The sequence below is a fragment of the Uloborus diversus genome, chromosome 7, assembly GCF_026930045.1.
Source record: "Uloborus diversus isolate 005 chromosome 7, Udiv.v.3.1, whole genome shotgun sequence".
NCBI classification, from domain to species: domain Eukaryota; kingdom Metazoa; phylum Arthropoda; class Arachnida; order Araneae; family Uloboridae; genus Uloborus; species Uloborus diversus.
Window position 1 is genome coordinate 167,786,605 of NC_072737.1, and position 27,634 is coordinate 167,814,238.

The window sequence follows — 27,634 nt, forward strand, 5'->3', positions numbered from 1 at the left end:
AAGCCTTAGCGTGGATTACAGAATTACCGCTTGGGATCGGTCGATATGCACCTCGCATATATCCACATCCTAGAGCTTTCGCGAAGTGCGTTTCCCTGATTGGCTATCTGCTGGTGAAGTCATCCAGTGACGGAGGAACTCTTTTTGAGGCAAAGTGGTAGGCATTTAGTATACTCACTAGTAGGAGGAGTTTGCACTAGCTCACAGTAAGGGTATGAAACCAGTGAGAAGGCTCAATAGACACTGCCGCTTCAATCTTCCATCTTCAACAATCAAAACAATGGCGAGTAGCAGTGATCGAGTCATTACTACTGAAATTAAAAATGTATTATCAGGATTGGAGGACAGTTTACTCCTAGCATGTGAACGAGTGTCGAGTAATGAAAATTTTCTTTAATATTCTACTCACTGTATTTGTGTTGTATAAATTTTAGCAATGCATGTTCTTTTCAATAGAGTTGCATTACTTCATCGTGCTTATAATTGCAATTTTGCTGTTTTATTTTTACTTTCTCCTATATCTAATATATAGAAGAAAGTATTGGATTCGTGCAAATTTTCGAATTTTGACGGATTTGAACGTTTTGAGGTGTGCTGAGTCCATTTCGACTATTTTTGGAAAATGTCTGTCTGTGTGTGTGTGTGTGTATGTGTCCGTGTGTGTGTCACGTCTGTGTGTGACCAGTTTTTTGTGGCCGCTCTGTAGCAAAAACTACCGCATGAAATCGAACGAAATTTAGTACACATAGTATGTATCGCTATGTGAACTTGTGCCCATTGGTTTTTGGCGCGAATTTCTCCAAGGGGGATGGAGCAATGGGACGTTTTTTGAGTTACGCTTGCTTGCTATTCCTCAGGAAGTAACTGGCGGAATCAAACAAAATTTGGTCCATATGTTGCCCCTAACAGGAGCAGGTGTTGATTCAATTTTAGTGTCAATAGCTTAAACGGGGGTTGAGTTATAGAACGTTTTTTGTCGTCAATTGTGACTGCTGTATCTCAAGAAATAACGAACGGAATCAAACAAAATTTTTTCGCCAAGTAGCCCTTAGTGGGTATAAGAGCTGATTTTATTTTGGTGTCAACAGCTGAAAGGGGGGTGGCGCAATCGAACGTTCTCTTTTTCCATTGTGAGTGCCCTATCTCAAGAAGTAATGCTACGTTATGGATGAAATTTGGAATAAATGTGAATCCATATGTAAACAGGCTTTGGTTCAATTTTGATGCCAATCGCTCCAAGAAGTGTTGATTTTTTTTCTTGCGAATAAAAATAGCTTTATTAATGCAATAATAAGAAATATAAATCGTAATAGATTGTCCTCTGCATATTTCTCGTGATTTTAATTGTATGGAAATGATCGGAAATATTATCTCAATGATTTAAAATTTTTAACTGTTGCTGTCTTATGTTTGTTAACAAATAAAATATTTAATTAATTCAAGCAAGGCTTTTAAAACAACTTTCAATTTTCGCTCTTTGCTTTGCTTTTGCAATAATTTAAATATTGGGATGATCGTCAAGTTTTTGCATGTGTAATTTTGTTTTTGTTGGGAATATTGCTTCCTCGTCAAGCATGAGGAGGGATCAGAAAAAAAAAGAAAAATATAGAAGAAAGTTTCGCGATGGCCACAACATACTAGTTACTTATCGAGATAAAAAAAAGGTAGTTAGTGGTGTCTCAAAATGTAAGTGATTGAAAGCATTTTTAATGCTTGTGAGAGTTTGAAACAAGTTTTTAGTTATGTGGAAAAGAGTAGTAAGCCTGGCAGGGCATAAAAAAAGAAAAAAAAAAAAAAACTTGTTTTTTTTTTTTCATTCAATGAATTTTTTTTGTGTTTTTATTTCAAGGTCAATTTTTTTTTTTATAATATCAACTTGTTTTCAAGAGTTACATATCTGGTTTTGTGATTCAAATTGCAAAAAAAGTTTTAGCCGTCAAGGATTACATTTTGTGTGCATTGTTTTGAAACTTTCGAGTTTTGATGTTCTGTAATTGATCACTCCATGTTTCTAACAGTTTCACGTGAAAATCCTCTTGCAGAACAGGTGGTTTGTTGGGTTCAACTAAGTTGCCTTTCTTTCTTTCTGTTTAGTATTTTTCTGGCCAACAGTCCTAATGATTTTTTTATTTCAGTGAATCCGGTCAGCAATGAAAATCCTGATTATAATAGGGATACTTTCTGGACTAATTTTAGTAAGTTTCCTTTTAATGTACCTAAACTATCCTCAGTAATGTCTTTTGAATGGTAGAATTTTAAGTTTTTATTACAGGATGGGACCTTGCATTGGGAACACTTGGGACCATGATCTTTCTTGATTTCAGATCCCAACTCCAAAAAATCGCTATACTTGTTGTATTAAGCGACTATCTGCACATTTTTTGGAATTTCGTGCATAGTTTCTCTGTTTTTTTTCTTCTTAATTGCAACTTCCTTGTTCTCCTGAGGAAGAAAAAATTTTTATATTTTGTTTTTGAAGCAGGGTTCGTACGCTCCTTCAAAATTCCTCCAATATTCCTTCATTTAGGAAATTTTTTTGAAGGGCCCTTCAAACTTCTCCATTTTGGTTTTAACTCCTTCAAAACTCCTTCTTTTTTAGTTCAAGGCTGCAATCTTCCTCTATGACGGTAACTTAAAATACTTCGATCGACAGCTTAACTTCGTCATAAGGACGATTTCACTGTAGTAATTTCGTATATTTATTTTTTCATAAAGATTTTATTTACGAATTTATCATAGAAGTCATAAAAGTTGAAGGTGAAAATGTTCTTAGATGACTTAGATATTTCATAAGTAAAGTAAAACATGCTTATAAATGATGCTTGGCTATTTTTTCAAGTTTTATGATTATTGTTTTCATTCCAGGGAGAAGGGGGACAAATATATTGAAAAAAGGGCGACATCATTTAAGGGCAGCCCATTAGTATTCCTTCAAAATCTCATTTTACTCCTTCAAAACTCCTCCAAAACTCATTCATTTTATTTCTGAAATTGAGTACGAACCCTGTAAAGGTTTTATTGAAACCTTTATATATTCAGCTCATGGGTTTTTTAGGAGGCATATGTTGCCTCCTTTCTCAATGTTGTAATTTTCATGCATGGAAATCATTAAGGCTCTATTTTTAAGAAACACTATGAGCAAAGCAAAGATATTCTCTCTAACCATTCTCTCAATTCAAAAGAGCATGACATTCTTCAATTCAATAAAAATATTATTAATTAATTTGTTTTAAAAAAGAGAGCGAAAGAAAGAAGGAAAAAAAAAATTAATTAAATTATAAAAGCAATTTGTTACATTCAGGGCCCAATACAGGCTGATTTTACTACCGTTTTTCGGTACCTTCACAAAAATCTTATTTTAAAATCGGTACTTTCACAAAAATAAAATTATAAAATCAGCAGCTTCACAAAACTATCTTTGAAAATCGGCACATTCTAGAAACAATATTAAAAAATTGAAAATTTTGCAAAAATCTTTATTCTAAAATAGAAAACTTGTTTTTCTGTTTGAAACAGTTTACTCATAAAATGAAATGCTAAGATGATTTTAATGAACAATCGCTTAGGTAACAGCTTTTTCATAGTATTAAACTCTTTTTTTTTTTTTTTTAAATATTTTTTTTTGCGAAATTGCATTTACGCAACGTAGCATCGTTTTGGGGGATGAAAATTTCCTGAATTGTACACAGTACAAAGCCTATTTAGCTGAGATAAAATGGTAATTTCCCTACCTCTTAGCCCCCTCCCCCCCTCAAAAAAAAAGTTAGAAATAATGGTAAACAACATTTGAACCTTTCTAACTACCATTTATATTGCTCTAATTTTCTTAACAAAAAGTAGAATGTGCCTTTGAAAGATCCCAAATACAATGCTAATGAAAAAACATTTACAAAAATAGATTATTGATACACAGTACTTTCACAAAAATAGGCAGTGTGAAAAAAATCCTGGATTTGCCCCTGACATTTTAACTGCATATTTAAGTTTCAAATTTAATTTGAATCGCCATATAAATTTACACACAAGCCACCACTGCCCTCCACCTTCATTGAATCTGTCCAATATTGCATATGAGATTGTAAAAAAAAAAAAAGGAAGTGAAATCTGAAAACTTTACAATGACTGCTTAAAATGACTTTTCCTAAAATAAGTCCTTATTTTTACATTGAAATTGATACACTTTTTTCTTTTTTTGCAATGATATTTTGTATACTTTTGTTGCCATTATATATAACTGATTTCTTTTCAATTTATGTGTTTAGAGGGAGCTGTGAAACTTGTTTCGCATGAAGCTACAAAATTTTGTTTAATGTTCGAGAAGGATCCATTGCCTTCACTTCAAGAGTCCAAGAATATAGTTGACACTGTGGAAAGAACATGTTTGGCTTTAGTGAATGTGTTGAATTCTCTTCCCAAAAGTAAAGGTAATAATATCTAAGGTTGTTTTGAATTCGAAACAGAGAGTGGTGCTTTTCCATTACAGGTTCTACTTGGCACATTTTAATCTTGACAGTTATTTTTAATTTTATTCATTGTCGCTACTATTGTTACATGGAAACTACTTATTTGGCAATGCTGTACTTTATTTTGTTCTTTTAATGAACTTCTATGTTAAACAAGCCACTCAACAGGACCAAAAGTTCCATTGAAAAAAAAAGTAATCCATGAAAGTTAAAATTAAGGCCATTAGAAAGTAAAATAATGTGCCAAAGAAAAGTCATTAAATAACATGGAAAGTTTTATTGAAATAAACCACTTACCTGAGGATGCCCACCTGAGGGGGGGGGGCATGACACAGACTGCATCATTGAAATTTTTAGGAGGGTTTGTTTAAAGGGATTTTTTTCTTTTTTATGGGGGGAGGGTCTTTGCAATATTTAGAGGCCTTTGCTCTTGGGGGTGGGGGATAGGGTACCCTTGACTTACTAGATAAAACATCCTAAAAAGCTCTATTAAGAAATTAAATAATTAGTTAAGTATTAATGAACATTAATCATGTTGTTGTTTCTCATCCCTGAGATCCACAGAGCTAGATCAGGTCCTTGAATCCATTCACTCTGAGGAAGTCCAAGACCAGTAAAGGGTTGCCAAACAGGTCCCGTCTGGGGAGCCCCCAAACAGAATAAAATGTGGTCAGGAGAGGCCTGTGCAGATGAACACTTAGCGCAAAGTTCGAACTGTTTTATTCCACTGACTAAAGTCATTGTTGATAAATGTCCACTGAAGAGGCGGGTGAGAGCAGTTTGGTCCTGTCTGCAGTAGTCCCGTGTAAGAGAGCCACCAGGGCTGCTTGCTTTGATACCAATCATGCACCGGCTTGGTTTTCCAAGCGGCCATGTTCATTGCCTTTTGTTTAGAGAAAGACTCCATGAAAGTGAGAGAGGCAACAGGAACAATGGTCGCACCAGCTCTTGCTAAAGCGTCAGCAATTTTGTTACCAGCAACATCGACATGGGACGAGATCCATTGAAAGTGAATCTCGTGAAAGGGGGAGAGATGTTTAAGGATCTTGAGAATCTTCCCAGCAGTGTCATCCCTTACATTATGCCAGTCGGCGAAGTGCTGGATAGCACTTCTGCTGTCTGTAAAGATCCAGATATCATTCAATAGTGGGAGTAACGAGGGTGTTCAGACCTTTCAAAATTGCTATAAGCTCACTTTGGAAAACTGAGCAAAAGTCTGGATTTCTTCTCTGGATCTTAATTTCAAGATCCCGAAAATGAATGTATAATGCCACTGCCAGTACCATCATCATCAAGTTTACTTCCGTCTGTGTACATGTGAACAGTGCCCTGGGGGCCATAGGCGGATTTAAGACTGAGTTCCTGGGGGGGGGAGCAGGAATTTTTTTTCTTTTTTGAACAATATTAGTTTGTAATCAAGACTGGATTTTGACTTAACGTGGCCCTAAGCAATTTCAGGTTTTGGGTCTCTGTTGTAGTCCAGAAAACTTTTCTGCCAGTAGCAAAAAAGGCCATTTTTTTAAAATCTCTCTCTGTCTCTCTCCCCCCCCCCCACTATGCATTATACACATGGTGTGACATGGATTTTCTGTGATATTTTAGTAATGTTTTAACTGTAGGGTTTTCTCTACCAGCCGCAATTCACTTAGATAGGTTCGACGAAAAATGGTCGACTGCGAAGTCATTTTCAGAAAAAGTAAATTGTTCTCTCTTACCATAGTAGTATCACCTGACATCAGATATAAATTATTAAAGGGAAAGTAAAGCAAATTCACTGAAGCTGTAAGCCGTGCGCAGGAACTTCAAGACTTGTTCTTGCAATCCTCTGCCTTTTCTTTTAATTCGTCACAATCAAAACACATTGAGTCTGTCTCTCACACAACAGGTTGCCCTTTTGCAAAAACAAATTGGATCTAGTGCCAACACTGTGGCACAGGTTAGCTCTGCACCATCAACTTCTCAATGTCAGGATTCTCTGCAACCTGCCCAGCATAATGAAACTCATAACTTACAGAGTACAGAATCAAAAAGCTACCCTGACAAATTTTATCCAAGGTTTCGAAATCCAAGACCAATTTTTTACAGACAGAACAACAGTGCTAATAACACACAACAGGTAGTAGGTTTAATCTGTGGTAAACGTGGACATTATGTTTCTCAGTGTTATCAATTTCAAAATTTTATAGATTGTAAAACTCAAAGGAATATAGGGGAATTGATTTTGTCAAAATTACAGAACCTTTGAACGCAATAGAGGAAATGGTTTCAATTCTAGAAACAACAGGGTATGGAATTCATATAGTTGGGAGAACCACCGACCCCAGTTTCAGCATTTGCAATACCAAAACCAACCTCAGAACAGCAGTATGTGTCCAGATCTGCCATTGATAGGGCTCTCCTTTTCATATATCGCGCGAGAAGGAGGATGATAGAATTTCTATCACACATGGTACATGATGGAAAATGGTGTTCCTTTTAAGTAGGGTATGGAATATCCCTAATTTTAGGGGGTACGGCGGTTTCTCTCCCGAAGGAATTTTTGTAAAATAGATAGAAAATTCTGCATTTTACAAAAATCTCAGAAAAAAAATAGCAAAATACTCTTTTATGAATTACGATAATACTCAGTAAAAATTGTTTTCATTTTAACAATCTCAGTGACAGCAGCCCTCACAGAGAAAAAGTGAGGGAGAAGAGAAGATTATGCATTGTTAGTTGCTTACATCCGCTGTTGGTTCAATTCAATTAGTTTTTGATCACGCCTCCAACCCACCCACAAATACAACAATGAATTAAATACAAAATGATCTATAGAAAAAAATGCTTTAAAAGAAGTGGTGTATAGATTTGGAAAATAGGTTTTTGAAAAAAGCTCTTTTAATTTTGCATTAAATGAAATATTAACTGCTAACAGGTGTATGATTTAGCCTTAATTCTGCAACATTTCTGATTCTATATTAATGTACTGCAGCAAAAAAGTTTGGTTTATAAAGATCTATTTATATTAATTCAATATTTTGTTTTATTATTCTGTACACATAGAACTTAATTTATTCTGCATAAATGAAGACTTTTATGCTTGTTCTTGAGAAGAAGCACCTAGATTCAAAACTGCAAGGAAATTCATTGGTCAGGGAACATACTTTGTTAAACAAATTAATTCAAGTCTGTTTAAATTTGTTACAAAATACTTATGTGTTATATAAGTGTGACCAACTTTTAACCAGAACAAGTATAATATTTGTACATAATGAGTAAACTAATTTGAAATTTACAATTCATTCAAAAAATTCTTACCATTCAGAATAATCAAAGAACTTCTTTTGTTTCTTCAATTCACTGTTGCTTCTCTAAATGCATGTGTGACTGAATTTTTACTGGGAAATGAGCTCTTACAAATTTTGCACCCTTCATGATTCCAAGTAAAAGTTGTTACTGTTTACTTAGGCTTTCTAGACGTCCCAGTTTGAGTGGGACAATCCTAATTTTCAGCCGAAATTCTGGTGTCCCGTCTGGTTGATTTTATGTCCCGGTAGAAGATAAATTTGATAACAGATTCCCATAAAAGTCTAAAGATAATTAACCACGAAAGATTATTTTGGACAATTACTCATCATTTGAAACTTAGGTTTCAAATACTATCGAATTAACGTGTCATGATTTTTACCAAAGAGATTTGAACCAAAAAAGATGATCTAAAAAAGGTCCTAGCGAATGCAAAGTACACGTAAATATTGTTCAAACTTTTATTTCTCATTCCAAGTGTGTCTTTTTAGTAAAGTTACTGATAAATATTTATGTGTAAGAAGTTAAATGTTATCTTATTGTGTTATTTGTTACTACCCCTGGTTAAGGCTCATAATTAATAACCATTTATTCATAGCATTGAGAAGGAACTACCAAAAACCAGAAGGGGTGTGATGTTGGAGGGGGGGGGGCACTCTGGTGTCCCGGTTGAACATTTCAGAAATCTGGCACTTATGCTTACCTTGATTGCAATAATCTAAAACAAAAAAAAAAAAAAAAAAAAAATTCTTTTTTTTTTTTTTCAATTTTAAATTTGTAAACTATCAATTTCAGAATGTCGAGAAAGGTTTTGGTGTGTTTAATTCCTGTTTTCAAATTGTAAGTATAGTTGGGGCAAACCTAACCTGGTTGTATACGTGATGGTGTGATCAATATCTGCATAGCCTTCACAGGCTGCCATATTAGCTTTATCATTGCTGTAGTTAACTTTTAAAATGAGAGTTAGCATCTGAGTCACTTCTTTTTTAATTTTTAGGTCAGATTTTGCACAAAGAATTGAGCAGATATGTTTTGGTTTTGCTACAAAACATGAAAGAACTATGTGTTGCTGCAAAAAATGGAAGGTAAGAGAGTTTCAAACACACTATAGATAAATAATTTAATAAAATGATTATTGTAAGTGTCTTAAAATTCATCATGAATCTGTAATAAAATTAATATTCCTAAAATATTGTTTATTGATTAAAGAATATACATTTTTTTCTGGAATAATTAGTGATGTGCATCTGGTAAATACCCAGCGGGTAGGTAAATATTTTTTGGGTATTTACCCAAGGCCTGGGTACATGCCCAAAAATTGGGTATTTAAAAAAAAATGCAAAATGTGAATGGAAATTTTTTAAAAAAATCTAAATATGAAATAATTAGTAAAACTGATTCATACATATGTATTACACATTTTATAGTATTTTTTATTGAAAGACTTGACGAAATTATGAAAGTAACATATCGTAAACCAAAGAATCCTTTTAAATATCATAATTGGAGAAGTATACGCAATTCAATGATGAACTTCAGGATTTCAAAATCACAATCTAGGTTAGTCATATCCAAAATGAAAAAAAAAAAAAGAAAAAGGAAGCATGAGGGATGTTTGGAAGAATAAACTGAAAAGTTTTTAAGACTATGATGTTTTTTATTTATTTTATTGCTGTTTAAGTGATAACGTGGCAAATATAGAAACAGTTTTCACATTAATAAGCAAAAAAAAAAAAAAAAATGTTTTCTGTTGCCTTGCTCATTTGCATTTGCTCCCCTGAAAAAAATTTTATTCTAACTATTTTTTATACATGCAATTAGTGAGATAGGGTGGGAAGGTAAATAATTTTTTGGGTATTTACCCGAAGACAAGGTAAATCCCCTAGAAAGTGCGCATTTTGCAAAAAAAAAAAAAAAAAAAGTAGGTGGTATCAAAGTGATTTTCTTTTTAAAACATACACCGTAAATTGAAAGATTAAAAATATAAAAATTTATATATTATAATTTTTTTGATTAAAGGCTTAGTGAAATCTTATGAAAAAAACTGTCGGAATTTAGAATGAAATATTTTAAGTTCAAATTTTCTTCTTTTTAAAATACTATTTTGGGATTTAATTTTAGGAGTCATTGCATCAGTAACACAGGAATTTTTGAGACAGTATCAAAATTCCTTCCTGCTGCACAAGTGCAGCTATCTTTAATTTTTCTTTCCCATTATCAGTTCTTTACCATTTTTAAACAAACCTCAACAATTTCTTTCATTTAGAATTTTAAAAATTTTTTGAACATCTTCAAACATATTTCATTGAAAAAAAGATTGATCAAGTATTTTAATGCTAACATTTATGTTGTACTGCATTTATTTTAGTATTAAATTGTTTTATTCTTTAAATTAAAATATTGTAAAACAGCTGTAACGTGTCTATTTTTTTCTCACACTCAATACATATGCTTGAAATACAATAAAAAGAGAAAGTCAAAATAACAAAATGAAATAAGTGAACTAAGGACTGATACGTTATTAGGGGGTAGACCACCCACTTAGTTCGCAAGGTCCATTCTTTAGAACATCTTTGGTTTGTTTCTTTCTATTTTTGAATTTTAAATGTTTCTGTATATTATGTGTGTGTGTATATATATATTTCTGCAAAAGATATAGGTAACTAAATAGTGATAATGAATTGAGCATCATTTCGTTACATTTTGATGTCATGCAGCGACATATTACTGGGTTATAAAAGACAAGGCCTTAAAAAATTGATGTTTGCTTTTTTTTTTTTGTAACCAGTTAAGCTTTTTACTTTCTGTAGAATGGCTTTTTATTTCTGAAATTTAGCTATCAACATTGATTAGGCATATCCAACACATTTAATGTGAATATCATATTAGATTGCTAAGTTGTTTCACACAATAATTCTTTAAATATGTGATCAAAATACAATTTTTTGGCAAAAATTTATTGTTTTGTATATGGTTGGTTATACATATATATATATATATATATACATAGTGGATTACAAACAGAAAAGTATTTTAATCTTACTACTATTATATATGCGGAAGTTTGTCTGTATGGATGTTTGTTACTCTTTCAAGCAAAACTACTGAATGGATTTTGATGAAACTTTACAATAATGTAGTTTATGCATCAGAATAACACATAGGGTAGGTTTCATCCCGTTATGGGGGTAAAACCCAGCTAGGGTGGGCGATAAAACCCAATTTTCGTACACATTCTCTAATATGAGGATGAAAAAATACTTGCATATATTAACATAATATGTCCATCGAAAGCTCTGATTTTTCTGCTGAAGATGGCACCTGTTCCGAATTTCTAAGTAGAATAAAAAATGAGTTATGAGCTTTTTAATTCCATGTTCCAAGGCTTTCCTCAACACAATATAGTATTTAGGGTATCATCTCAACTCCCTTATGATAGCGACAATTGTTGTATTGTTCACTATTTTTGCTTTTCGTCTGACTGTTGAAGGCTTTTCTCAAGTTAAATTTTAAAGTAAGATTTTTTGCACAAAATAAGCAAATAATACATGGATTTGGCTGATTATTTTCCAGAACGTTTTCCTGATTTATGTTGTGTGATTTTTTGGTTATCTTCCCATTTTCGTCGACATTTCATTTCCCCCCCCCCCCTTGATTTTCAGTTTTCATCATATCTTTTGATATATTAAAGGGGGGGGAGGCCATTTTAAATGTCGGCGAAACTGGAGAGAAACCATTTTTCGCTAACTATTTGACCTATCCCTGTGTTAATATTTTAATTTGAATCAATTGAAAAAAACTACATCAACGTGAGCGAAGCCACGGGTAAAAGCTAGTTGAATATAAATTTTTGGATTAAATACCTGGGTAAATACCCATTTTGGGTATTTACCCCTAAAAATAAATACCTGGGTATTTTACATCACTAGGTATAATGTACATAAATTCTTTAATAATCATTCTTTAGTTGCTTTATGGTGATGCTAAATAAAACCTCCTTGTAAATAATAAGCAATACCTAACTTTCTACAGCATTGATGTGAAAAATAGTAAAAACTTAAAATCGTGATGTGATTGTTCAAAAAAACCCTGATAAAAGTTTAATTATTAAATGTCAATGTCTTGTTAAAAATTGTAAAGAGTACATGTGGACAATGCAAACCAATTATCTTTCAGTAACTTATAAGTTAGATCATGTTTTAGGGATTTGAAATTCCGAAATCCGGATTTGTGCTGATTCTGTAGTTACTAGTTTAAAAGTTCCATGCTGTATTATTATATGTTTAAATTTTGAAATTTCACTAAATTATTTGATATTCTGCAAAATGTTTTAAAAAAATTACAAAACTAGGACTCAGTGAAAAACCCTGGATAGAACCTTGACTACACTCCTGCTGATGACCAAACTTTTTGATACTTTGGTTAGAAGGTTTTTTTTTGTGTGGGGCATCCAGTTCAGCTTTCGGTCGCTTAGTACAGAGTACACAGCATTGTAGTGTGACTGTGTGGTTTATTTTGAAAAGGAGTGTTTAAAAAGTATGAAATTTGTATGTTGTTTTTTGCTCTGATAGATATTTTATTTTATTTACTTTGTAGAATGAGAATTGCAAAACTTGAATATAACTTATAATTTCAGTATATTTACATTGAGGAATGTTGGATCTGTATGGGAAGATTGTGAAAGCGTTGAAAATCTCCCTCAAGGTAATATTTTACGTTAATAGATAAACACAAAGATGCTGATACTATGTTAAATTTTACGTGACACTGTAAGAATGTTTTTTTTTTATAAATAAGTTGTTGCTTGTGTTTATAAATCTTAATATATAAAAATCTTCTGTGCGGACGTTTGTCACCATAAGGCTTTAAACGGCTGGACCGATTTTGATCAAATTTTTTGTGTGTAATTAAATTGTGGCAAGCATGATTTCGAAGTGTGATGGATCGAATCGAAAACGTTTTTGTTAATTTATTAATTTAAACATTAGATGGTTATATCCCAAATGATTAATACTTATTTTAGCCTATTGTTGAGCGAGAACTGAAATAAATATTTAACCTGTTGCCAAAGTACAATAAGAAAGCCAGCTCTACTTTTTGTAATGAAATTTCCTACTGTGATATGTCAATTGAGAATAGATAAAACATAGAGAGGGAGTGGTAGGTGGTCAAAATTGCTTCAAGGGGGGGGGGGGGAATCTGTTCCTTGAAGGGTTTTTTTCACCCTCCTTTCTATTTTTTTTTTCTTTCTGAAAATCATGTGCATGCCCTTAAACAATTTTTTTTTGTAGAAACAAAGACTTAAAAACATTATACATAGCATTGCGATTGCAGCTGTTAAAAGACTTTTAACATTGAAATACATGTTTGAGTTTTATTGCTGTTTGTGCCATTTTTCCATTATCATCTGTTTTTAATCATGGGTGCCACTCTTAAGAAAATAAAAAACTGAATTTTTTTTTTCCGGACAATATAGCACCTTTTTTCTTCAAAAAGAAAAAGTATATTGAAGGAGAAAATCAGTCTACAGCTTTTTTTTTTAAAGAAGGAATTCCATCTTCATTGCAGAAAAGTGGCACCCATATTTTAACTAAATTGCACTAAGGTAAACAACATAGTTATAATGGGATCCAGTTTTTAAAAAAAATTCAGTGGATTATCAATGTCAAATGATTTAATTTTTTATCTTTATTTACAGACAACAAAGTTGCTGTTTGTACATTATGCAGACAAGAGCTTGCTTTGGTTGAAGATGCATGCAACGAACTGATGGAGGTAACATTTTTTATACATGCTTGGTAAAAGGTTTCTTATTATTTTCTTAAAGAAATAAATGTGCTAAATTTCTTTTGAATATTTAATGTTGCATTTTTTAAAAAATCTTTTTTAATGTAATATTGTTTAAAATATAAGAAAACAAACTGTTCACTACCTTTTAGTTTAGTTCCAAGTTACCCAGTTTGGTATCTATATTTTTTTGCTCATCATTTCTTGAATAAGAGTAAAATTTTTTTACTTCTGATATTCTTTTACTTGATTAATTTCTGATACTTCTTTTATACACAAAGGCATTCCTAAAATGGTCTACAAAAGTTGTATATGAAATAATAAAATTTTTATTAATTTCTCTTCAAAGATGTTGATCTGTTTTGAAATTCTTTACTCTTCAAAAATTTCCACCTTAGCATAACTGGATTTAGCTCATCCTTTTTTCTTACCTTTATGACCTGATAGTTTACTGGTAGAAATAGCTTGTTTCTTTACTTCAGTTTTCCTTTTTGGCTACTAGTAATTTGCACCAAAATCAAAAACCCTATCAGGATTCATACATTTTACATATTTCTTCTAGTCAAAAATCATATTTGCAATCCCTAAAATAATGATCAGACACTAAGAAAAAAAATTTAAAAACCGCCGCAAAACATAAAGCTGTCATTAAAACGTCTGCAAAACATAAAGCTGTCATTGATCAAATCACATCAAAGCTGAACATCCATTGGTGCAACAAATAATATTTCAAGTTTTGAGATAAGAGTGATGACGGGCACAATGGACTGTCTACTTTCCCCTTATAGTGATTGATTGCAGGAAGATAAAGTGCAATTCTTGGAATGTGAAAGAAACCCAGGGCAAATATTTTATCTTTGTTGATTATCTTCTACTAATTTGGCTGTTGATTAGTTGAAGGAAGAACTTTTCAGTAACATTTTAGGTTGTTAACATTTTTAGATTACAGCTGTCTCTCGCCTTTTTGCGTTTCAACTTTTGCGGCTTCACTCGATCGCAGTTGTTTTTCAATATAGTCATTATCACTTTTTTTTGTGTTAAGTCTTTCTATCAAATGAAGATCATGATTGTTTTTGAGTGAGGAAAGATCCTCTAAAGGGCCACAGGCAGAGTCAGCTAAGGGGGTGGGGAGGAAGAATAGATACCTACTTTCAAGTGTTAAACATTTACTGAAGAGTGTATAGCACTGTATTGTTAAAAAAGAAGAAATGCATTTGTAAATTGTGTTCAACTGCTTGCCTTTCAAACAGAAAACATTACTTTCAATAGGGAAAGAGTGCAAAGGAATGGCAGCTAAGATACTGTCCTCATTTGTAATTTTTTTAAACTGAGATAATCTTTTAGATTTAACAAATATTTCTTTTTCTTTGCATAGAGTAACAGGGGTCAAAGTGGTCCTATATATCCTATATTTTCAAAAAAAGTATGAAAATCGTCCTATATTTCCTATATTTTTGGAAAATGTCCTATATTTCCTATATTCCTGTTTTTTATCCAATTTATTTCTTTAAAACAACAGTAAATAAACTATCTGACTTCGGATTTTTCGTCGAAAGTACGTGTGCAAACGAATTTCAAATTAAAAAACACAACTCACTAAATCCTGCAACAGGCATCTTCTCTCATTGGCTACAGCTTATGACGTCACTGTAGTGGGTGGAGTTTCGAGAACGAATTCTGAAGTTGGTTTTAGAATTTTGCGTTTGGCAACAGCAGTTTGTTTTGTTTTTCACTGTGGTTTTTTTTTTTTTTTTTTTGTTTTTGTTTTCGCGGGGGCCGTGGTAGCCTGATCGGTAGGGCATTGGACTCGGGGGCCGGAGGGGCTCGGGTTCGATCCCCGCTGGTCAAAGACCCACCGTCGTCATTAAAGGGGACTGGGCGACGTTAAATATGCTCGTGGTCTCAATGTCCTCCAAGTGAAACGATACCTCTGGGGGTGCTAGTACCAGGTAGCTATTAGCTCTTGGACTAGTTCTAAATTCTCATTAACTGTTCGATCCGGTGATGGTGCTGCCATCTATCGGTATATAAAATAATGGAGGCAAGGCACTTTGTATGCAGTCCTCGACATAAATACAGTAGTAGTCAGTTGTGACTCTTGAATAGAATAGAATTGTTTTCGCGGGTATACTTTTGTGTTCAGTGCATTTTCTGATCGGAATGTTATAATAGTCTTTTTGCAATCTTTTCTTTTTGTGGAATTTTATAGAACAAAATATCTGTATGTTTGTGCTGCAAAGCATTGGTTATTTCCTGTTAGTTCTCAACACAAAGACGGTTTTTATTTATTTATATAAGCTATGTTTGTGACACTTCTATCCCTGCAAAAATTGTGAGTTGCTGTGTTAATTATCAATAAATTTCACTTTTTTTTTTGTCTACAAAGTACACTTTTTTCAAAAATTATTCTTTCAACTTCAGGAAAGTCATTTCAGGTGTAAGTTATAATTTTGTTTGAAGGTTTTTTTAAAAACAAAATCATTGATAAGAATAAATAAATAATATGTATGTATTATTTCTTTTTTCATAGCGAAACTATTCATATGTGTCCTATATTTTTTGTGGAAAATGTCCTATATGTGACAAGTCGATCACTTCTACCCCTGGAGTAACAAATATTAAACATTTTTGTAAGATATTAAAAAAAGCTGTTTTCACATTCTGTTTTCTGCCGCGCTCTGTTTCTGTTGTTGTTGTCATGTGCCAGCTAGGCTGGCAATTTGGGGTGCGCTGCTACACTTTTCCGACTGTACCGTAATTTGGTGTGAAGTCCGACTTCTACAGTACACACATGCCATAGGCACCCGTTTATAGGGTGGGCAACCAGTCACTGCATAACAACACATTCAAACAAAGGAAGGACAAGGACAGGAGAGAGAAAATATGTCCATGCCCAAGCCGGGATTCGAACCCGGACCTTCCTGTCGTAGTCAGACTTCCCTGACCACTAGACAACGGCTCTGTTTCTGTTAATTTCTAAAAGTAAAGTACAATATATTTGTAAAGGCTATTAAAATTCTAAATACATTATAATTTTTTATGTTAATTTCTGTTGTGTAGAAAAAATACATAATTAAATTGTAAAAATTCAGTGCTGGCAAAAAAAAAAAAACTTTATATTTGGTTGGCAGTTAAAACCTTTACATGCAAACTTTTTATGATTTTACTTGGCATGTTCCCTAGTTATTTGGCCGAATACCGAATATTCAGGCAGATTGTGGCCGAATATTCGGTATTCTGCCAATTCACAAGGGAGCATGTCAAGTAATATCATAAGAAGAAAAAGTTATGTAAAGTTTTTTTATTGCCAACCAAATGTAAAGATTTTTTTTTACCAGCACTGCACAAACTATGTAGAATTTATTTTTATATTTTCGGGAAAGTATCTATTATACCCATGGAAATATAAGCATTTCTTTCAAAAATACAATTTTTTTAAAAGGATTAGCTCATTACACGAGGGGTTTTCCGTTAAACGTTACTAAACTTTCAGAATATTTGGCAGCGTACAAGAGAAACATAATAATAAAATTTGACGTTAAAATAGTGAACATTTTAAAGCACGAAACTGCAGTCTTCGGATGGAATTGACTGAACTGTCGGTGTATTTCATGTAAATGTAAAGATTTTTTTTGCCGGCTCTGTTTTAATTTAAATTTTTTTAGAAAGTGAAAAATTGGCAGAATTATGTGTTTTTCATTTTTTTTTTGGGGGGGGGGGGCAGTAGACCCTCTGGCCAACACTGTAAAAAAGAAAATTTGAATTATCAGACACAAAATCCTTTTACTTCCAGGGGTCTGGCCAGAGGATATTTGGGTCCGTTAACGGACCCTTCACAAAAATCCGATCAACCAAAATGGACCTTTCACAAAATCCCGATCAAACAAAATGGACCTTTCACAAAATCCCGATCAAACAAAACGGACCTTTCACAAAATCCCGATCAAACAAAACGGACCCTTCACAAAATTCTGATAAACAAGATCGGATCTGTCACAAATTGTTTATTGAAAGAGCAAATCTGAAAGCAAAATAATGCATATTTCTGTGTGTAAACTGATAATTTTTGGAACCTTTTTTTAAGTCAAATTAGAAGGATCAGCTTATACAAAATCGGCTAATTTTGAAAAAAAAAAAAAAAAAAAGGCACTCTTTCGATGCTTCTGCGAGCGATAAATAATTGCTACTGACAAGTAAATACAGTCGGACCTCCATATATCGAAGTAGCAAATTGTCGGAAAAAAATTCGATATATAGAAATTTCGATATATAGAAACGAACCTTTTTTATACTAAAAATCTCCTAAAGCATTAAAATTAAAGCTACTTTGTGTGTATGAAACCCAATTTCAAATTGATACGAGCATCGGATTAAATAAAAGTTAATAATTAAAAAAATAACAGGGATTACATTTTTGCGCCTTCATACATCTTCATTCTTCTTCAATTCAACTTGATCCGCTACATTAGGTGATTTTCGTTTACACAATGTAATTGAGCAAAAAGTAAAAACACAATCTACTTAACTTGAATGATTTTTACTGCAGTTAAAAAGACTAGGAATGATAATCAGCAGACAAAAGGGAGAGCTTGAAACCGATTTTACAATGTTACTGGTTATAACTAAGATTTGAAATAAACTTGAGGGAATTCTAGAACTCCAGAAGGAAACAACGACCTATTTACACACCCTCCACCCCAGATTCCTTATGAGTTTCGTTGCAACCTTAAGTGAACATAATTTTCTCCCATAACCATCATTTTTCATGAGACAAAGTCTTAAGTGGAAAAAAAATCTATGAATGTCTCGGAAAAAAATTTCGATATATAGAGATTTTTTCGATATATAGAAACAATTTTTCTATGTAATGAACATGGAAATTTGCTTGGATTTCGATATATAGAAAATTTCGATATGTGGAAGTCCGATATATGGAGGTTCGACTGTATAATGGTTGTTTGTTTTATCACAGCTAATTAGCAGCGGTGTTGTAAACTTTTTTGAAAAGGCATTGGTAAGCACTTTTCTCCGCTCATGATTTAATAAACAATAATAATATATATCTGTGAAATGAACTTAGAACTGCAAAGAGATAGTCAGGGTGAGGAAAAAAATATGATCGCTTCAGATAGGGTTACCAACTTCAAAACTATCACCACTTAGCGTCTGGCGTTGAACCTTTATAATGACTTGATTAAAAAATATTCTCATCATTTTGTTGGCTTGTCAATATTTGCGTTTTTACGGTGCGGGTGCGATGTTTAATTGTTATTTTGGGAGAAAATTATATGGGTTTTGATTTTTCGATGCTAACAAGGATGATGAACTTTAAATTAACTCTTTTAATTACCGTTTTTTTTTCCTTTAGATGTCTACATTTTGAAAAATGCAATCTTTTAACATCCGATATGAGAATCATATTTTGTTCTTTTTTCAAGCTAACTTCGCTTTATTAGGATTCAAATAAGTGAAAAGTCTCTTTATTTCTGTTAGAACTCTCATTTCAAGTTTTTAAAGCAAAATTCCATTTTCTGTTATGAGTCAAAAATTAAAATGCTGAATAGATGGTTTATTATTATTATTATTATTTTTGGTCAACTGTGTCCACAGATATTAATGATATGTTATCATAGGACTCTAAAATGCAATTTTAAAATAATTTTATCAAAAATATTTCTTTTACAAGCCGTTTTTATACTTTTGATGCCTTCACTTTGAGAATTACGATCTCTTTGCATCCGCTGTAGGAATCCGATTTTTCGAATTTTTGATGATTATTACGCTTTGTTAAGAGGTAAACAATTGAAATATCTTCTTATTTTTGTTAAAATCACGGAATTTATAAGTTTTAAACGAAATTCTGTGCTTTTTAAGAGTGTCTTGAGTCAAAAAGTTGAACCCTATTCTGAATTTTGTTTTACTTATTTATATTTTTGTTACAATTATTTTAAATACTGTACAGAAATATATCTAGTATAATTTAACATAATGCAGAATGGTAGATAAATATTGATACTTAAAAGAGCGATGCCCCCCCCCCCCCCCCCCCGCCAAATATCAGGAAAAAAAATCCAGAATGATTTTCTCGTCACAGAAGAGGAAAACACTCAACTAACTTTAATTGACGCAGTTTGTGCCATCTCTAAATTCTAAAATTTTGTTTTAACATTTTTTTTTTTTTGCGAAATTTTTTGATTTTTCACAAAATTAATTCATTTTTCACAAAATTATTTGATTTTTCACAAAAAACGGACCCTGTGAAAAATCCTGGACAGACCCCTGACTTCTTCGACCATCTTTATTAAGTTAGAATTCTGCATTTGTTTTCTTCCTGCTTTAACACGTGCCATCAAAACAATAATTGAACTAGGGGTTAATATATACTTAAAAAAATTCTTTATCTATACTAATATTATAAAGAGAGAGGGCGGATTTTTGTGTGTTTATATGTTCGAGGTAATCTCCGGAGCCACTGCACCTATTTGAAAAAATCCTTCACTATATGAAAGGTGTTTTCTTACTGAGTAACATAGGCTATAATTGGAAAAAAAATCCGATCAATAATTCTTTTTTTATTCCAATTTAGGCCCAACTTTCACGTAAATTGCCTATTATTGGCTATTAAAGAGGTGAAAAAAATACTTGCACATATTAATATTATATATTGTTAAAAAGAGTAGAATTTTCCGCGTTCTGAACAATTTGTTTCAATGCTTTAACTTAATTACGGCGGGAGTAATTTGCATTTTTAGCTCGAACTTTTTTAGGCTTAGCTGAAATTTAGGCACTACTTTCTTCACTAAATCTATCAATAAAAAGTGAAAAAATTGTCCCACAGTTTTCTTTTTGACACCATTGGAAAAAAGCGACATTTTGTACTCCAAATATCTCTCGACCTATGGTCGAAAAAATCAGCTTCTATCTTCAAAGGAAAAAAAGTTACAAGCGTTTTTAAATCAATTTCAAAATATGTGATTTTGATTCAAGTTGTCAACCATTTTATTTTCGCATTTCCGCTGTTACGCTTTTTGAATCCATTGTTTATTTCCTTATTTTGCATTTAATTTCTCAAACTTATTTTATTTCATGTTTCCATGGTTACGCTTTTAAAATCCATCTTTCGCATTTTAATTTCTTAAAAGTATTTTAATATATGTCGTCATTGTTTGGAAGGGTAATTTTGCATGGTGTTTTTTTTTTTCTTTTATTTAAGCCTGATTGTTGAATATATGTCACTTGACACAATTTTTATTCTCAAGGTAGACCGGGCAATGCAGCTCTTAACATATAAAGATTTGAAAGCTACTGTTGATGTGATTTTATACCGTTTTGTTTGTTTGGCGAAACATTTATTATTGCCAAAGAAAAAACATCCGCTTCACTCGCAAAAGGGCTGGGTTCCGGTAGCATGGTGGCTTGGCACGTTAGACGCTGAGCAGTTCAGTCTAGGATTATTGTTTTAAAGCAACCGTAAATGTAATTCATTGTTTTGGCTATTTGTTTTGAAAGAAAAGAAACTTTTGATTTGTTTTTATCCAAGTGAAATGTGCGACATTTTCTTCTTTTTTTTCTGACGACGATTTTTGAATGTTCCACTGGATGTTTTTTTTTTCATTAGACGGATTGATTATGATAGTGTGGTTGCTGGGCAAGTTTTGCGATAAACAATAGAGTTGCGGAATTATTTTTACATATGAAAGATATTATTTTTTTTTTTTTGTTTATTTGGTGAAATATTTGAAATTGCAGTAAAAACCCCTTCACTCGCTGAATAGAGTTTTAAAGCAGCTGTAAATCTAATTTAATGATTTGACGAAAAGTTTTAAATTCCAAATAAACTTTTTTTTTTTTTTGAAAAGGTGTATATGCATTTTATACAAAGAAAAATGATTATTTCACATAAGAGGGGGAGGGAGCGTCAATTTTTTTTATTCAACGGACTTCCATTAAATTTTTAGCACGGGCATCGCTGTGCAGGTACTGCTAGTGAAAATATAAATTTGTCTTCAGTATGTATGCCAACAGCTCTCATTGCAAGCCATAGTTCTGTCATGAAATTTGAAGATGTTGTGAAAAGAAATATCACCAATTACTTTTTACAAGTGAACTGTACTGCCAATTGTATATACACATTTTAAAAAAATCCAATAGTCATTCCCCTCCCCCCCTTTTTTTTTAAATTCAACTAATATGTTAGCTTAGTGGGTTTTTTTAACTTCCAAACATTGAAATTGTTTTCTGAGTGAAAAAAAAAGTTACTTTTAGTTCAAGTACTTAGCAAAAATTTTCCTTTTTGTACATTTACTTTATCAAACGATAAAACTTGTAGTCAGAATTATTGTCTTTTGTTTAGACCTCGCAATTGTGTACTCTTGTTGAACACTCCATTTAAACTGATTTATCATGTGCAGCATTAACGTTTCATTCAAATTTGTTTTCATTTGAATTAACTTCCAGGCAATGGAAAGTGAAGATGAACCAGTCATAGACCTCTCTTTCATCACTCCACGCAATGGCCTTCGAATCCCTCCCGTCAGGTCGTGGACAGACGCCGATCGCAATGTCATCCTCCCATGCTACGGTATGGTCAAGGCTGCCAGAGCCTGTCTAAAGCAAACTCTCAAGGCCATAACCCAAAGAGGCAATGCAGATGACGATGAGTGCAGCAGGGAATTGGATGCAGTTGCTTATATTGTCAACCCTAGCAGCACCCTCATTGATGATTTTATTTTGGCGATTTATCCGCCCGTTAATCACTCAGCACTTCGACATCAGGTAAAGTTTGACTGCGTAAATGCTAAATTTAAATTTCATTAAAAAAACCATTTTCATATATACCGTCTACTGGGACATCTTTTCTGGTTTTTGAAAGCAATATTTGGCTGTTTACTAAATTCCAAAACCAGCCAATAGATGCAGTAGTGTTTTCGTTGCGCAAAGTCAGATTATCATCTATTAACTGGTTTGAAACAGAATACCAAATATCATTTTCTAAAACTGGCAAAAATGTCCCAGGTTGACAGGTATTATTGGATTGGGTTTAAAATTATATAATGTAATGTTACAGATATGATTTTCATAAGTTCTGTTATGTTAGGTTTAAAATCTTAATTTGAAATATCAGAGGATATTGTACAGTGAATAACTTCAATAAAATAAAAGTCTTAAGGGAAAATATATCATTTCAATTTATTCAAGATTGAATTCTTAACTTATTTTAAGAAATTTAAAAACAATCTGAGATGTGACAAATATTTAGTTTGTTTTTATCTCATAAGTACTGTCTAGTTTGGTTCAACAACTCTAGGTATGTTTTTTTTTCTTTATGTTTTTGACCAAATGCAGATAATGCACTTTCAAGCTAGTATGTTGTGGCCATCACTAAACTTTCTTCTATATTTTTCTCTTTTTTCCTGATCCCTCCCCATGCTTGACGAGGAAGCAATATTCCCAACAAAAACAAAATTACACATGCAAAAACTTGATGACCATCCCAATGTCTGAATTATTGCAAAAGCAAAGCAAAGAGCGAAAATTGAAAGTTATTTTAAAAGCCTTGCTTGAATTAATTACAAATATTTTATTTGTTGACAAACATAAGATGGCAACAGTTAAAAATTTTAAATCATTGAGATAGTATTTCCGATCATTTCCATACAATTAAAATCACGAGAAATATGCAGACGACAATCTATTATGATTTATCTTTCGTATTGTCGCATTAATAAAACTATTTTTATTCACAAAAAAAAAAAAAAAAAAAAATCAACACCTCTCGAAGCGATTGGTGTCAAAATTGAACCAAAGCCTGTTTACATATGGATTCACATATATTCCAAATTTCAACCAGAACATAGCATTACTTCTTGAGATAGGGCACTCACAATATGAAAAAAAAAGAACGGGCGATTGCGCTACCCCCCTTTTTAGCTGTTGACACCAAAATAAAATCAGCTCTTATACCCACTAAGGGCTACTTGCCGATAAATTTTTCTTTCATTCTGTTCATTATTTCTTGAGATACAGCAGTCACAATTGACGACAAAAAACGTTCTATAGCTCAACCCCCATTTGAGTTATTGACACCGGAATTAAATCAGCACCTGTTCCTGTTAATGGCAACATATGAACCAAATTTTGTTTGATTCCTCCAGTTACCTTCTGAGGAATAGCAAGCACGCGTAACTCAAAAACGTCCCATTGCTCCACCCCCCTTGGAGGAATTCGCGCCAAAAACCAATGGGCACAAGTTCACATAGGGGCACATATGTGTACCAAATTTCGTTCGATTTCATGCGGTAGTTTTTACTGTAGAGCAGCCACAAAAAACTGGTCACACACAGACGTGACACACACACATACACACATACATTTTCCAAAAATAGTCGAAATGGACTCAGCACACCTCAAAACGTTCGACTCCGTCAAAATTCGAAAATTTGCACGAATCCAATACTTTCTTCTATATATTAGATATAGAAGAAAGTAAAAATTGGAAAAAAAAAAAAAAATCATTAGCTGATTTCAGCTGTTAGAATTGTTTCATGCTAGAAAGTCATGCAAACTGTTGCTGCATAAAGTTGAGTTACGCATTCTGTAATGTAAAGTAAGTTTATTGCCACTAAACTCAATCTGGATTCAAATAATCTTTGGAAATTAATCAAGAAAGTTGTTACAATTGTATGCAATTGAAATTAATTTGAAGTTTAGTTGATTAATGCAAAATAATTTAATCATCAATTTTTTTTCTAACAAGTGCATTTTTTAAAAATTGTTAATGCTTAACGTTGCTTTTAAAAATATTGAATAAATAAAGTTCAATCACTTTTTCTTTTCTGCAGTAGGTTTATCACATTAGTCAAAGCTTATAAAGATATCATAGAATAAGTGACAAGATTATAATTTTGAGAACATCTTATGTTATTTAGTATTTATTATTTTCAAATGAGCAAGAAGTTTTTTTATACCATAGAAAGATTTTCAGTAATAATTCAGTTGCAAAAAAAAAAAAAAGGTTCAATTTATCAATTTATTTTTGAACAATGTATAGTTTAGAGAACCAAGAATGATTATTAGAATAAAATTCTGGCAGAGGTTAGGCCTGAAAAATATTTTTTAAACTACAAATAAGCTGCTTAAGGAAAAAGATTCAATGACCCATTTTAATGTTGAGTGTTCCATGCCTACCTGAGCTTTAACATAATATCAATGGTGTTGCATACCTTAACCCATTAATGCCTAGCGTCCCTTTTTAGGGACGGTCCAAAAATTGTGTCTCAATTTCCCAAAAGTAAACATTTAAACTCAATAATTGTGTTCATTTATTACTTTAGTATTGTTTCAATTCGTTACTAACAGATGGCAGAACATAATCGTTATAAAGTGTGTTCTGTAACCATTTTGTTATGATCTTCGTGAAGAATTTCATTGTTCACAATGTCAAGAACAAAAAAGTAAGTTTTCAAAATTTTTAACGAGTAAATCAATTTGTATTTGATACATATGTTACTTTGATCAATATTTCAGTTTACCTTTTCTTGCATTTTTGAAGATTTTAAAAATGTTATGGATTTTATAGCAATTTAAGAGCGTCCCTAAAAAGGGACGTTAGGCAGTAAAGGCTGCATTGTTGAATCGTTGCTAGTTTCTTGCTTAGAATTCATAATTGGCCTCAAAAGGAGTTATTAAATGTTTTTAGAATAAAAAATAGGCAATAAGTTTTAAAAATTAAAAAGACTAATTAATAATAAAACTACCTTTTTTAAAGATATTTCAGTAATAATTTTTTTTTTGCAATTTCGAAAAATACTTAGGTAAATTTGAAAAGCTAACTGTTTCAAAAATTAACTTCTTTGAAACCTGAGTTATTTTTTGACATCAATAATTTTCAATAACTACATGAATACATGTTTGATGCAAAACAAAATGTCATGCTAGTTAGGTGGAATGAAAACAACGTCGTAACTATTGCGTTGAATGTTTATGGTGTTTACCCTATAGTAGAGGCCAAGCGATGGTCAAATAGCGAAAAGAAAATAATTGAAATAGATCAACCAAATATGGTTGCTCAGTACAATCGTTGCATGGGGGGGGGGGGGGGGGACAGATCGCATGGATCAAAATAAATACCGTTGTTCTATCCAATCTAAAAAATGGTGGTGACCTCTATTCATTTTTGGTTTAGAAGCTGCTGTGCAGAATGCATGGCAGTTGCATAGAGACTGTCCTTCATCAAATGTAAACCCATTGCAGCTGCTGCAATTCCGAAGAGAAATATGTTTGGCGTACTTTAAAAAATAATAATGCAGATCGTAATTTTAAACCTGGAAGACCTGTTGGTAAACCAGGGAAATTAAACTCATGGGTACCGGATTTAGTTAGATATGATGGAGAAAGTCATTATGTTGTTGTAAATAAAACTCAAGTAAGATGTGCTTATTGCGGCAAAAAAGTCTATAGGAAATGCAGCAAATGCAATGTAGGTTTACACGACAAATGCTTTGTTGACTTTATACTAAATGAAACTAATATTTAATTGTCCTTTAAACTCAATTTACGATTTATGTTAATTTCTGTTCTTATTTTATCTTATAAAATGTTTTTTTTCCAAGCATTAAATCGTCGGCAAAAAATTATTTGTCATTGAAAAAGCATGTACCCTCTGATGCCTAGCGTCCCTTTTTAGGGACGATTTTTCTGGTTTTAATAAAACATTTATTTTTTGCATTAGATTTTTTTAATTATTTTTCCTGTCTATTAAACACTATTTGCAACCTGTAAACAAAATATCTTTGAAAAAAAAAATGTCAGGCATTAATGGGTTAAAAAATGTCCTTTTATAAAATGAATTTTAATACAAGTAAATAACATGTTAATGTATCTTTAGATTACTAAGTATCAAAACCGGACAAGCATTTGCTTTAATATCTTTTAGTACAGATTTCAAATTCAGTCCATCATTTTTTATGCTTGAAAATACATTCAAACTATTTTTTCTTTCACAGGCTGCTTTGGTCAGAAATAACTTTAAAGAACTACTCAATCGAGTTGGGTAAGTTGAGAAATTTAGTATATTTGATTGAACTACCTACCATATTTTCAACCTTAAAAAAAAAAAAAAAAAAACTTAGTTGGAATCAAAGATTTAAATCCTTTCTGTATCATTTGGCTTGTATAATATATATTGAAAATAAGAAACTTAGGTATAAAAACCATTTTAAAACTCAGATTAAAAAAAAATTCATTTACCAAGATTGTCTTTAACGTTAATTATTGTGTTAGAATTTACCTCTACAAAACTAAATACAGTGACAACTGAATAAAATATGTCACCTATTGATAACTAATTATTATGTATTGAAGCTGCTCCGTTCCTGCTTCAAATGCATATAATAATCCAAAAAATGTTGTATTTTTAATAGTCATTCAAATATTTGGTTTGCACAAGAAAAAAAAAAAAAAATGTGCATCTTATGGTAGAAAACTCTTTAGTTTCAAAATAATACAAAATTGGTAGTTCTTTTCTTCACTTTCTCCTGAAACCTAGCTTGTTATAGCAGCTCCTTTTAAAAAATATCTTTTGAAATATTTGTTGGAGATCTCTCTCGTTCTTGGGCAGAATGAAAGATAGTATTTTCCTTATATATTTCAATGTAAAACACAAAATTGTAAAAAAGTAGAGCTGTCCCTTTCTTGCGTCAAGGTTTACATTTTTTTTCTTCTGTGAATTCCTTTTTTAATGCAAATTATAAAAGATTATACATGGAAAGACATCTTCTATATGCCCACATCTTAAAGGAAAAAAGATCAGATTTAAACATCATTCTTTTTGTCTGAATATGTCATTAATATATATGTATAATGCAAAACATATTTGTTACTTGATACATAGTGATGTTTCAGAATTTGTCATTTCTGCTCTGAAGATGACAGGTCATGGGTGGAACTTTTGGAAAAAGCTGTGGATCACAATTGGGTTCGAATAAATGACTTGATACTAGCGGATTGATTAAATTTGTACAGTTTGTTACATGTGTACAGAGCGCCATCATGAAATAAATCATAATTTATTACTTTGTTACATGGATTCTTAATTTTGC

The 27,634-nt window shown here is 32.2% G+C and overlaps 1 protein-coding gene across 1 annotated transcript; it reads left to right on the plus strand.

Moving 5' to 3' along the window:
* The first annotated feature begins 237 nt into the window (after nucleotides 1–237).
* On the plus strand, nucleotides 238–27,613 carry LOC129226076 (cyclin-D1-binding protein 1 homolog). The gene is made up of 9 exons (XM_054860663.1): nucleotides 238–377; nucleotides 2,136–2,195; nucleotides 4,263–4,424; nucleotides 8,746–8,833; nucleotides 12,385–12,452; nucleotides 13,447–13,523; nucleotides 21,993–22,310; nucleotides 26,540–26,586; nucleotides 27,438–27,613. The coding sequence occupies exons 1-9, from the start codon at nucleotides 281–283 to the stop codon at nucleotides 27,541–27,543; spliced, it is 1,023 nt and encodes a 340-aa protein (XP_054716638.1). The 5' UTR covers nucleotides 238–280; the 3' UTR covers nucleotides 27,544–27,613.
* Nucleotides 27,614–27,634: the final 21 nt, after the last annotated feature.

Coding starts and splice junctions, on each gene's coding strand:
- LOC129226076 (XM_054860663.1), top strand. CDS start 281: ATGGCGAGTAGCAGTGATCGAGTCATTACTACTGAAATTAAAAATGTA. Junction 12,453..13,446: donor CGTTGAAAATCTCCCTCAAG/GTAATATTTTAC, acceptor CTTTATTTACAG/ACAACAAAGTTGCTGTTTGT. Junction 26,587..27,437: donor GAACTACTCAATCGAGTTGG/GTAAGTTGAGAA, acceptor GTGATGTTTCAG/AATTTGTCATTTCTGCTCTG.